The 12,122-nt window shown below is 40.0% G+C and overlaps 2 protein-coding genes across 2 annotated transcripts; both read right to left on the bottom strand.

The window, feature by feature from the left end:
- Nucleotides 1-1,221: 1,221 nt before the first annotated feature.
- LOC110305412 (olfactory receptor 2Y1-like) lies at nt 1,222-2,157 on the bottom strand. Its single transcript, XM_021177377.1, has one exon. It carries the CDS (start codon nt 2,155-2,157, stop codon nt 1,222-1,224), a length of 936 nt encoding a protein of 311 aa, XP_021033036.1.
- Nucleotides 2,158-9,528: 7,371 nt separating this feature from the next.
- On the bottom strand, nt 9,529-10,464 carry LOC110305568 (olfactory receptor 2Y1B-like). Its single transcript, XM_021177582.1, has one exon. It carries the CDS (start codon nt 10,462-10,464, stop codon nt 9,529-9,531), a length of 936 nt encoding a protein of 311 aa, XP_021033241.1.
- Nucleotides 10,465-12,122: the final 1,658 nt, after the last annotated feature.

Genomic DNA, 12,122 nt, shown 5'->3' on the forward strand with positions numbered 1-12,122 from the left:
AGTGACATTCACAATTACTATGTATCAGTTAAGTTGCCTAATATTAAAATGATCTCCACGATAAAGCCACAATAATTTTATGATCTTCTTTTAATAATTTAATATTCTTCCTTTTTTATGTTAGTTCCTTGAATCTATTTGGAGTATTGGGATGAGGCTGTCAAAGCTTCTCCAGAAGGATTCATACATAAGATCTGGAGCTGTATTTTTGCTGCTTTGTGGGTTCTTCTTTCTTCCATCCTTCTCCACCCTTTTTCTACCCCTTCAAACCCCTAGCACCAGATAGGACAGAAAAAAAGAGGGAGAGAAAAATAGAAAATCAAAGAGGGGAGAGAGGAAAAGGAAGAGATCCCTGAATTTAATTTCTTCTTGTTTCTTCTTTGAGCATAGCAAACAACAAACCACAAACCCCAAACCCCAACCCCAACGACAACCAACCACCAACCTTGCTTTTCAGGGCTCTAGCATTTATACACCCTCTGAAGAGTTCCCAGAGTTCCAAATGTCACACAATTGCAAAAACTATGTGCAGCTGGCAAAACACACCTCTGCTAGAGCATGAGGCAAATCAGTCAGCTAATGCAGACAGTTGGAAGCAGCCCCTTATCCTTTAACCTGGGATTAAAACAAAAACACCTTCTTATAATATTTCTGTGTTTGGAAACTAAAATTCCAAAAAATTCACTACAAAGCTCCAAAGCTCCATATGCCAAGTAAAATGTCTCAGGGCATGATTTCCTTATTTTCCCAGGAGGCTAGAAGGGTAAACCATGTCAGGAAAGTGAGGGACAGCCTTAAGCTGTTGGGAGGGTGTGAGCAGTGCCACAATTACTTAGGAAATAGCTGGTGAGCTAATGACTTATGTGTTTAGTGTTATCTGTGTTAGGAGTCATTGATTTTGTAAAAAGTGATGTCACATTTAATTATATCTCCTGTCACTGTCCCAAATATTTACAGCCTATTACAACTTTCTAGTGTGGCCAGAATATGCTCCCCAAGTACATTCTTGTGGAAAATTGTGATATAAATCACAGATGACTCTGTTTTACATGAAGACCATAGACACTGACCTATAAAGCATCTCAATGTATGTGTACTCAAAAGAAAGTCTTTAAAATCCTGAGAGCTACTGAGCTGTTTTCTGGGACCAGAGAAAGATCAAGGTGGGATTCTAGACATGAGAGCTACTACAGAGATGTTATGAGCTCTTCTCTTCACCTCCTACCCAGAGTCTGTGCCTCTCCCTAGCAACTTCCACAGAGCTCCCTTCACATCCTTGTTCCTCAGCGTATAGATCAAAGGATTGAACATGGGGGTAACAATAGTATAAAAAAGGGCAACAAACTTTCCCTTGCTTTCAGAATATCTATGGACTGGTTGAAGATATGTATAAATACCTGAGCCATAAAAGAGAGAAACCACCATGAGGTGGGACCCACAAGTCCCAAAAGCCTTTCTGCGTCCAGCCATTGATTTGACTTTCAGTACAGCCTTAGCAATGTGAACATAGGAGCCTAGTATCAGTACTGCAGGGCACACCAAGACTATTGTTCGAGCCACAAACATCTTAGCTTCTGTCCCTTCTGTGTCCTCACAGGCCAACTTCAAGAATATGGGCATTTCACAGAAGAAGTGATTGATTTGATGGCCACAGAGTCGCATGGCCATCACAAGCCCTGTTTGGATCAGAGAGTTCACAAGGCCTCCCACCCAGGAGGAGATGGCCAGTGCCCTGCAGAGGATGGGGTTCATAATGCTGGTGTAGTGGAGTGGATGACACACAGCAGCATAGCGGTCAAAGGCCATTGCCACCAAAATCAAACATTCTGTGGAGGCCAGAGCAAGGAAAATGAAGAGCTGGGCCACACACCCTCCATAGCTGATGGTCTTGTCAAGTCCACGGAGGTTGATGAGGAGCTGGGGCACAGTGCTCGTGGTGTAGCAGAGGTCCAGGAAGGAGAGGTGGGAGAGGAAGAAGTACATCGGTTTGTGCAGTCGAAGGTCTAGTCTTGCAAGAACAATGATGGTGGTATTGCCAAAGATAGTTAAGGAGTAGAAAATCAAGATAATGACAAAAAGGACGACTTGCAGTTGAGGCCAATCTGAGAAACCCACCAAAATGAAACTCTCTTGTGTACTGGTGTTGAAATTTCCCATAGCCTTTCACTTGCACAAATAGCAAACTCTCCTCATTGTTTCCTGTAAGGAGTATGGGTTAAAACACTATTTTATAAATACTCAAAAACGATGCATGTTATCTTTTAGTTTGCTATTCTATCCCATCTGTCCATTCTTCTTTCTATTTCGCTCTTCAAATGGGAGATCACTGGCTTAAGGTGTTGTGGCTCTTGTTAGAACTCCAATCTTGCTGTCTGGACTTTGCCAGACAACTCAGTACTTTCAGTCCAAATGCTTCTCTTTGTCTGAAAGGAGAGAGGTTCTATATTGCTTCCCTGAAAGCACGAAGGTGCAAGATCCAAATGCACACTCTTTGAAACTGCATTTAGAAATCTGATGTTGGTATTTGATACCTGCTATGAGAGAGAGAGAGAGAGAGAGAGAGAGAGAGAGAGAGAGAGAGAGAGAGAGAGAGAGAGTTAGTTTTATTTAATGATATGACCCAGTAGGTCGAACACACACCAGGTCAGGCCCTGATCCCAACATTAGTTGGGCAACACAAACCAGACTGGATGGGGGGGGCAGGGAGGGAGGGAGAGAGAGAGAGAGAGAGAGAGAGAGAGAGAGAGAGAAGAGTTAGAAGAAAGAGAGAAGAGAAAGTCAGATCTCAAATTTGGATAGGAGGGTAGAGAAGGGGGTTATGAGAGGATTTAGGAGAGAGGTGAATATGTGAAAAGTACAGTGTATGAAATTCTCAAAGAATTAATAAAAATACTATTAAAAATCTGATGTGGGGCCCATCATGGAGATGGCTGAAAAAGAAGTTGTCTAGCATGTGTAGGATTCCCATATCCAACCCCCAGCACTTAAGAAAACTAAAATAAATATATAGATAAAATAAACTCTGCAAAAAAATGGCACAAGAGCTATTCTCCATTCTTCCTCTTTTTGGTTTATGAAGCAGAATTCTGCAAGTAGCTAAAGATCTGAATTAACCAGGCTAAGGTCACAAACCTGACCTTAGTGCTTATCTGCTTCCCTTTGCTGAGCATACACGACCCAGGTGGCACTCGCAGAAGAATCACTGCTTCAGCTGTTTTCTATCACAAGGGTAAAGAAGAGTACAGATCTGTTTCTGTAGGAAAACAAAATGACTTGCAATGCATATGTGACTTCCCATGTATCACCATGCCTGGAACACGCTCCTACTTTGCACCCACTGTTAAAACCCACCTCTGAACGTCACTGGAAGAGGACTCTTCTCCTCTCAAGCCAAAATTTCTTTGTATGCTTTCTATCTACATGTATATACTGATTTTCAGTTCATAGCACAAGGATTTTATCTGTCCCTGCTTTATCAATGATGCCTATAATGAACTCACTAAAAATTTTCCACTCCCTTGTCTTCTTCCAACCTGAGAAGCTCCTAGGCACTTAGGAACATGGCCAATTAAAAAAAAAAAGCTAAAGTCTTCTCTTACAGTATATAAGATGCATTGCATTAGTGCTAACTTCATTCATGGCATTTAGTCAATATTAAATAACGGGTAAAACATTTGACTCTCCAATTTCATGAAAATCTGCCTTCTACATCTTTGAGAATTAACTATGAACCCATTTCATAAACTATATTAGCAAGGTATGGATAGAATTAATTACAAGTGGACATTTATCATAGTTTAAAAAATATGAATTGGATATAGGAAAGCAGAAAAAGATGTTAGTAACCAACAGAACCTTCACCCATGCTCCACACAAGTAACTATGGCAAATTAACACATTCTCCTTTTCACTGAGTCTACTATACTGGAAGTCATCACCAGTGACCTAGTGTTGGGATGATGACTCGAGGAAGACACTTGACTGCCAAGCTCGAAGCCTCCCTGGGAAACACAAACAAGAAGTGAATTGTGAGAGAAAGTGAATATACATGCACTATAGCCAGAACACCTAAGATGGTTTTGAGTGACTCTGTTGAACACAGCTGATTCTGAATGGCTCTGACAGTCGAGTATAGCTGTTTATGAAGGTCACAGTCACCCCCTTCCCCTATATTCAAATGGACTCCCTCCTCTCCTGACACATACGCATATGGAATTTACCACCTGTTCTGGAAGTTTGCTTCACGTAAGTATAAAATAATCTATTTTACAAGATTTTGATGGGGATTAAGTTCTCTAAAAGAGTTCTTTACTCTTCTTTTCTTGACCTGGCTAACTGGGGCCTTCTTGATTATGCACATGTTCTGAAATCACAAAAGGAAAATCTCTTGGGAGGCTTTTGCAGCTTTTAGGATCACCTGTAAGCTGCTCCTCACATGAATCCAACGGAGGACTTTGGCAGATGCCACACATCACTCCTAGTTGTACAACTCATATCCCAGGTTGATTTTGACCTTTGTAATACTGGCTCAGGGACTGGACAGGACTTTCCATGTGAGCCCAGAACACATGAGCAAAGATGGGGCAGAGGTGCTAGGGTACCCATATTCAGACATAGATCTTTCCCAGCTGACTTCTCTCCATACAACAGAAGAATAATGACCTTCAAGTAGAGTAACATTTCAACAATTTATATTTCCTTTTATACTGCATAAATCTTTTATTCAGTAAGAAAATGACATTATGTTAACGAATGCAACAGGTCTTAATTATTCATTCTTGCATCTCAGCCACCCACTAGCTGCTCAAACACATTATCTTGCTATAACTTTACACTTTCTTGGCTCAGTGTGAAAAACTTTAAAATAAAGAAGTATAAAAATAGACTGTCTAGAAAAAAATTGATCTTCTCAAAAAGACAAAGCTTCTATATCAAATTCTGAAAGTTGAACATTCCATGAAGTTAGAAAAATGTTTCTGCATTAACTGAATAATTGGGTGCACTTGGACCCTCCTGCTGAGCTGTGATTTTCCTTATTTTTCTGATCTCAAGTTTTTAAAGGTTGCATCCACTACTCCTAATCTCCTCGGCACACATAAGGCATTTTGACATTTATGTGTTTGCTTTCTGAAATATCATAGTCAGTAGCCATCTTTGGCTCATAAAATATGCGTTTATGTCTGAGCAGGTGCACATACCTGTGAGCCAGTGCATGAGCTCTGTAGATAATGCTTATGATCAGCCATCAGGAAGAGTGTCCATGCTATATCCTTCATGGGAGCCTCCCTACCTTTTAAAAGGTAGAAACTTACTGTATAGTCTAGGATGACCATGACCTCAAATCCTCTCGCCCTTTCCTCTCAAGTTCTGGGATTATAGGCTTGAACCACCATGGCCAGCTTGCAGTCAACTAATCGCATGGCATTTTCAAATTACAATACAGTGACATTCAAGAAGTGACATTCAGCCTACCTCAGCAAAGGGCACATTGTTCATTTCTTCCTGTACCTCTATTGTTCAACCATCTACTTTTAACTTTTAATCTGATTTCTCTTCCACTTGTTATGCCTGTGTGTGGGGCTCTCTTGTTACTCTATTAATGGTTAACTTACTTTCAAACCTTTCCAGCCACCTGAGTGTCCTACTAACCTCCATTACCATTTATTATTCTGTAAACTGTTGTTTTCTGATCTGGACCATATTCCTTTCTCACTAAAAATTATCCCATATCTCTTCCAGTTTCACAAATGTTTAAGGTGATCTTTATTATCTCAAACACCCCAAGTGCGACTACAAAATTTTCTAGTATAACAACAGATAACCAAGGTTTGAATTCAGTCAGGTTAGTAGACAATGACTACACTGAGTTAGTGGTTTAAATAGCAACACCTGATACAAAATGTCAGCTCTATCTAAGACCAACTCCCAGTTTTAAACTCATCTTCTAGCTAGCCTGCCTTGATTTCACTTCAATGTTGATTGCCCCCACTCCTGTTCTGTACTTGGAGAATATTTTTACATGTTATGTGTAGTGAAATGAGACGATAGAATGGATCTTAGAGAAAGCTGACTAGTGATAAAACGTTCTTGTTTTAATTTAACATTTCTCTATCCACAAACCAGGCAAAGAGCAGAAGGAAATTCTATTAGTCACCTAGTGGAATTATTTTTGATTCTGTTTAAGTTGTGAGGGTGGTGTAGCCCATCCAGTCAGTACTCACTCAGACCTCCAGCAAAGGAAACTGTTGCACTACAACCATTAATTTTCTTGGTTTCAAAGGTGATGTGTGTGGCCCATTTGCAGCTAGAGATGTTCTAGGTAGAGCTGATTTATTTATTCTGTAGGATGTCAGCCTTGGATGGGAGCTCCTATCTGGAGATATTATTTATTTTTTATGATTATCCATGATTCTCTCTCCAGGGAGACTTTTCTCACTGGTGCCAATAACCTGGGGGTGGCTGCATCTTCCCAGTTTGTCACTTATCAGTGAGACATGGAAGGACCTGGCATATTACCAAACCTCCTCTTAGCTTAGTGCATCATACATGCCATGGGGAAATTGTCAGAGATTCAGTAGTGGCAAAGAAAAATTGTTTAGTAAGGACAGCCTTGGAGATGTCTGAGCCCCAGGGAGGCAATTACAACCAACCAATGGACTCTAAGTTGTGAACTTAAGTCTTCAATGCTCTATATTCCTAAATGCCCAAGTGAAATTGCTCTAGTTAGTATCTCCATATACCATGATCTCTTGCCCTGATGAATCTACCATCTGAGATTCTGCAGACTGCATTTACCTTCATCTCATTTCTTATTTCCTTTGACCAACCAGGCCAAATCTCCTTTCCCAACTGAGGTGTACTGTGTTGACCACACTTTAGACTTTTTCATAGTCTTACTTATATGCACCATTGACCTAAGTATTTCCTTAAGGAAAGTCTGATGTTTTATCGTTCACACACAGACTCAACGTATTGCTATTGTCCTAGGTTAGTTTCTAATACTGTGATAAAATACCACAATCAAAAACAACTTAGGAAGAAAAGCTTATTTCATTTTACAACTCTGAGGTTATAGTCCACCATTAGGTGAAGTCGATGTATGAATTCAAAGCAGGAACCTAGAGGCAGAAAGAACCAGTGGTCACTGAGGGATGCTACTTACTGGCTTGCTTTCCGTGTTTTGCTCAGTTTGCTTTTCATCTCACCCGAGACCCCTGCCAGGGGTTGGGGTGGGACACTGCCCACAGTGCCTGGACCATCTTGCACCAATCACCAATCAAGAAAATGTCCCCACAGACTTTCCAACAGGCCAATATGACTGTCAATTATACAACTGATGCCCTCTCTTCCCAGATGGCTCTAGCTTATGTCAGGTTGGCAAAAAACAAAACAAAACAAAACAAAACAAAACAAAACAAAACGAACAAAACAAAACAAAACCCACACCCCAAACCAATTATCTTTTCCTATTGTCTAGTTTCATCAATAACAAACTCAAAAACAAAATTTCATTAATGTACTCCAGTTTATATACTAAAAATTAATGTTATTTTATATGGAGTTAAATTTTTAATAATCAAAATTATTTAATTTAATTTTAATTAAATGTAAATATTTAAGGAGTTATAACATAATATAGAAAAACAGCTGTAGATTACAAGCTTTTTAATCCTGAAAATTTTAATTAACCTGTTTAAGACTCAATTTCTCCATGAGGGAGGTGATGATGTGACTTATCCTGTAATGCTGTTTAAGGATTAATGAAAGTGTATGCAGATGCTTGGGTATGGTAGAAATTCATTAAGAGGAAAGCTTCAGGGTAAGATGGCAGGTTAGAGGTTGGTAAAGGAGAGATGGTAAAGGAGAGTTAGAAAAATTAAAATTAAGAAGAGAGTTCACCCCTAAGAGAATTTTGAGCGTCTATTGTCAAAATCCATATCCATTGGAACTTAAATCATGTGTCATATGACTTGGGTGTTTGATGCTGGACTGCAGGCTTTAATGTGTGAGCTGCTGTTTCAGTCTTAGTTTGGAGCCATCTCTTCTTTCTATGTTCCCATCTCCCTACTTTAGGAAAAGAATGTTCATTTTTTGTTACTGTATGTTGGAAGTATATAGACTCATTTTTTTGTTGTTTTTGCTTTTGCTTTCACTTTCAAGACAGGATTTTGCTGTGTAGCTTTTGAATGTTCTGGAACTCCCTCTGTAGACCAGGCTGGCCCCAAACTCATAGAGCTCTGCCTGCCTCTGCCTCTTGAGTGCTGGGATTAAAGGCATGGGCCATCACCACCACAGAGTTATAAATCCCTTTTCAATGTTTACAGTGGCTCATAGTCAAAACTTTGCAGTGAGTCTGACAGGAGAATTTGAACTTGACCTTCTAAACAATTCTTGAGTTGTTAAGACAAAAGGGACTCATGGTGAGAGGCTGGATAATTTTTTTCCTGATAAAACAGATATGATCTTTTTGATGGAATCATAAGCAGGATGCTATAACTTCAAAGTGATATGTTTGGGTTTCAGGTTGACTGGCTGATATATAGTGATTGTTCTTCTTTGACAACTTGACTGAATTTAGAATCACCAAGGAATAAGATTTGAGACACGTCTTTGGATGCGTCTGTGAATACTGTTGTAGAAAGGATTGTCTGAGGTGAATGCATGTGGCAAGACTTATGGACTAGAGGCTTGGAGAGAATAAAAGGGGAAAAGAGGAAGCAGTGTATCTGCATTTTATCCCTCTCTGCTTCCCAGCCATGGTGTGAAGCTGCTTTGCTCTTTTGTTCGTACCTTCCCCATCATTATAGATGGAATCTTCTGCAGCTGCAAGCAAAATAAATCTCTAAGTTGTCTGGTAATTTGGTCACAACAGGAAAAAAAGCTACTGGAATACAGAAATTTGATCAAATGTTACTAAGATTTTAATCATTGTAGCAAATTTATTTGTCACCAACTGCCATGACTCAGTGAAACATTTTCTTTGTTTGAGATGGAATTTGTATAACTTTCCTGACATGCTTTTATCACATAGAGTAAAGCCACAAACCTGTAATGAGAAGTTAACTACACTCAAGAAACGAGTAGCTAGGGATGGCCAAATTAAGAGCTAATTCTTTAGATTCTGGGTATGAAAATGGATCTCACATCTACTAAAATGCATAGCAGTGAACTCATGTACTTTGCAATAAGATTCAGCGTTTCCTCTTCCCCACAGGGAATTAGAGACTATTTTGGAAAATATGCTAGCACATTTATGGGTCTTTTCTCACTCTGAGGATGTTCACTAGTCAGTAGACTCTGCATGGAGCTAGAACACATCATCTTCCCAAGCCTTTTTTTGAATGTGATATAAGCCAACTTTCATTCTATGGAAATGATACTGAAAGAACTTCAACCAGTCCCACCTCCCCAATAGGAAGACACTAAAACTCTGAGGTCTACTGAAGGCTTTTTGCTAGTGACCAATGGTCCTAGAACAGACTATGAAAACTGTAACAGAAAAAATATCCCGGTCCTTCTTCTTTCCACTTACTCAGAGTCTGTGCCTCTCCCTAGCACCTTCCACAGAGCCCCCTTCACATCCTTGTTCCTCAGCGTATAAATCAGAGGATTGAGCATGGGGGTGACGATAGTATAAAAAAGGGCAACAAACTTTCCCTCACTTTCAGAATAGGTGTGAGTGGGTTGAAGGTATGTGTAAATGGCTGAACCGTAAAACAGAGAGACCACCAGAATGTGGGATCCACAAGTCCCAAAAGCTTTTCTGCGTCCAGCTGTTGACTTGACCTTCAGTACTGCCCTGGTGATGTGAGCATAGGAACCCAGGATAAGTGCTGCAGGGCAGACCAAAACTATTGTTCGGGCCACAAACATCTTGGCCTCTGTTCTTTTTGTTTCCTCACAAGCCAACTTGAGGAATATGGGCATCTCACAGAAGAAGTGATTCAGTCGATAGCCACAGAGTGGCATGGCCATCATGAGGCCTGTCTGAGTCAGAGAGTTCACAAGGCCCCCTACCCAGGAGGAGATGGCCAGTGTATGACACAGCTGGGGATGCATAATGGTCGTGTAGTGCAGTGGACGACACACAGCAGCATAGCGGTCAAAGGCCATGACCCCCAATAGCACACACTCTGTAGATGCCAGGGCAAGAAAAATGAGGAGCTGGGCCACACACCTTTCATAGCTGATGGTCCTGTCAAGTCCATGGAGGTTGATGAGGAGCTGGGGCACAGTGCTGGTAGTGTAGCAGAGGTCCAGGAAGGAGAGGTGGCAGAGGAAGAAGTACATGGGTGTTTGCAGTCGAAGGTCCAGTCGAGAGAGAGCAATGATGGATGAGTTGCCAAAGAGAGTGAGGGAGTAGAAAATTGAAATGGTGACAAAAAAGACAAGTTCCAGGTGAGGCCAATCTGAGAATCCCACCAAAAAGAAGGCCCTATCTGAACTGGAATTGAAGGTTCCCATTGCCTTTGACCAGTGCAAACCATGAACAACGCAATGCTTTCAACGAGTAGTGTGGGTTTCCAAATTATATCTTAATACTACAAATTCATAGGTTGCGTTCTCCATTTTGCTATTTAGTTCCACATATACAGTTATCTGTCTCTTTTCATCTTTAGATCCAAGACATGGATGTCCTCTTTGCTTGAGTTCTAGTTCTGATGATTTGTGTCAAAATTTCATTGAGACCACTCAATTTTGTGGATTCAATGTTTTCATGTCTGGAAGGAGAGATGATATATTTATTGCTAGAATCACAACACCGAGATATGGATCCAAATGCAGTAATGGGAATCTGCTTTTAAAATCTAGTGTGGAGTTGCAGATGCAGCTCATAGGTTAAGTGCTTGTCCAGCACATGCAACTCCCTGAGTTTGAGCTCTGAGACAAATACTATCAGTCAATTAATAAAATCTAATGTGTACACTCGTGGTTCATTTTGCTCATCATCTTGGTCTATGTGACAGGGTTTTTCAGTAGTGAAGACTCCAGAATCACAAATTTGTCCTCTGATATTCATCTGCTTTTTCCTGCATAGCCAATGCTGTCATTACACCTGTTCTGGGCTCCACACTCGCACAACTGCCATCTGTCATAAAGGACTCAAAGAGTTTAGATCCCTTTAGATAAAAAAAAATATTACATATGTTCTCTGTCACAAATAAGCATTGCAGAACATACTCTGATTAATTTATTCCTGAAATTACCAGAAAGAGCTATTTTCTGCCCTCAAGCTAAAATGTTTTTGTACAATGTTCTCTCTAGAAATGTTTACATTCTGTGAAGACCTCTTCTATGTCATTGTCTTGTGAGATCTTGGGTGGTAGAGAACACAGTAAGTTTTTAAAATTTGAAGGAACCACTATCATATTTTTTAACTTGGAGAATCAGTTTTCTTAATTTTGAATTTCTTTTATTTTTGAGATTAGAATATAATTATACCATTTCCTCCCTTTCCTCTCCCAAACCCCTCCCATATACCTCTCCTTGCTCTTATTCAAATTCATGGACTCTTTGTTCAAATTTATGACTTATTTTCTCATTAATTGGTATTCCATGCATATATGTATATGTGTATATATTTCTGCTCAGGCTGTATAATGTTACTTGTACCTATGTTTTCAGAGCTGGCCATTGGCATTAGATAAATGATTGTTACATTATTCCCCAGGGAAGGCTATTTCTCCCACTGTCAGCATTCCTTAATTAACAGTTCTTTGTGTAGAGTTGAGGCCTTGTGGGTTCCCTCATCCATGTTATTCTACTATTGTCCTTGTTCATCTCACGGTGAAGAAGTCATGTAAAGACTTTTAGCATGTAACTTCTAACACAGTCTGAGCCTCTGGGTCTTATATTCCTTCTGCTTTCTCTTCCAGCACGATGTTCCCAGAGCTTTAGAAGCAACAGTTGTTCTGTAGAAGTATCCTTTCCACCATGAGCTTTGTCAAAACATCTGCTCCAAATATCTATGGTCGCTCTTATACCTTAGTTATTAGTAATTATTTACCTAAGGACAGTATGCAGAAATTCTAATTGGAAACAAGCTGTTATTGACCTGTAGACATAAATGTACCAAATAAATTTCAGTCTTAAAAAAATAGCTAGTGGTTGGGGGACTTTTG

The sequence above is a fragment of the Mus caroli genome, unplaced genomic scaffold (assembly GCF_978045245.1).
Source record: "Mus caroli unplaced genomic scaffold, Mus_caroli_1 scaffold_13, whole genome shotgun sequence".
Taxonomy (NCBI): Eukaryota; Metazoa; Chordata; class Mammalia; order Rodentia; family Muridae; genus Mus; species Mus caroli.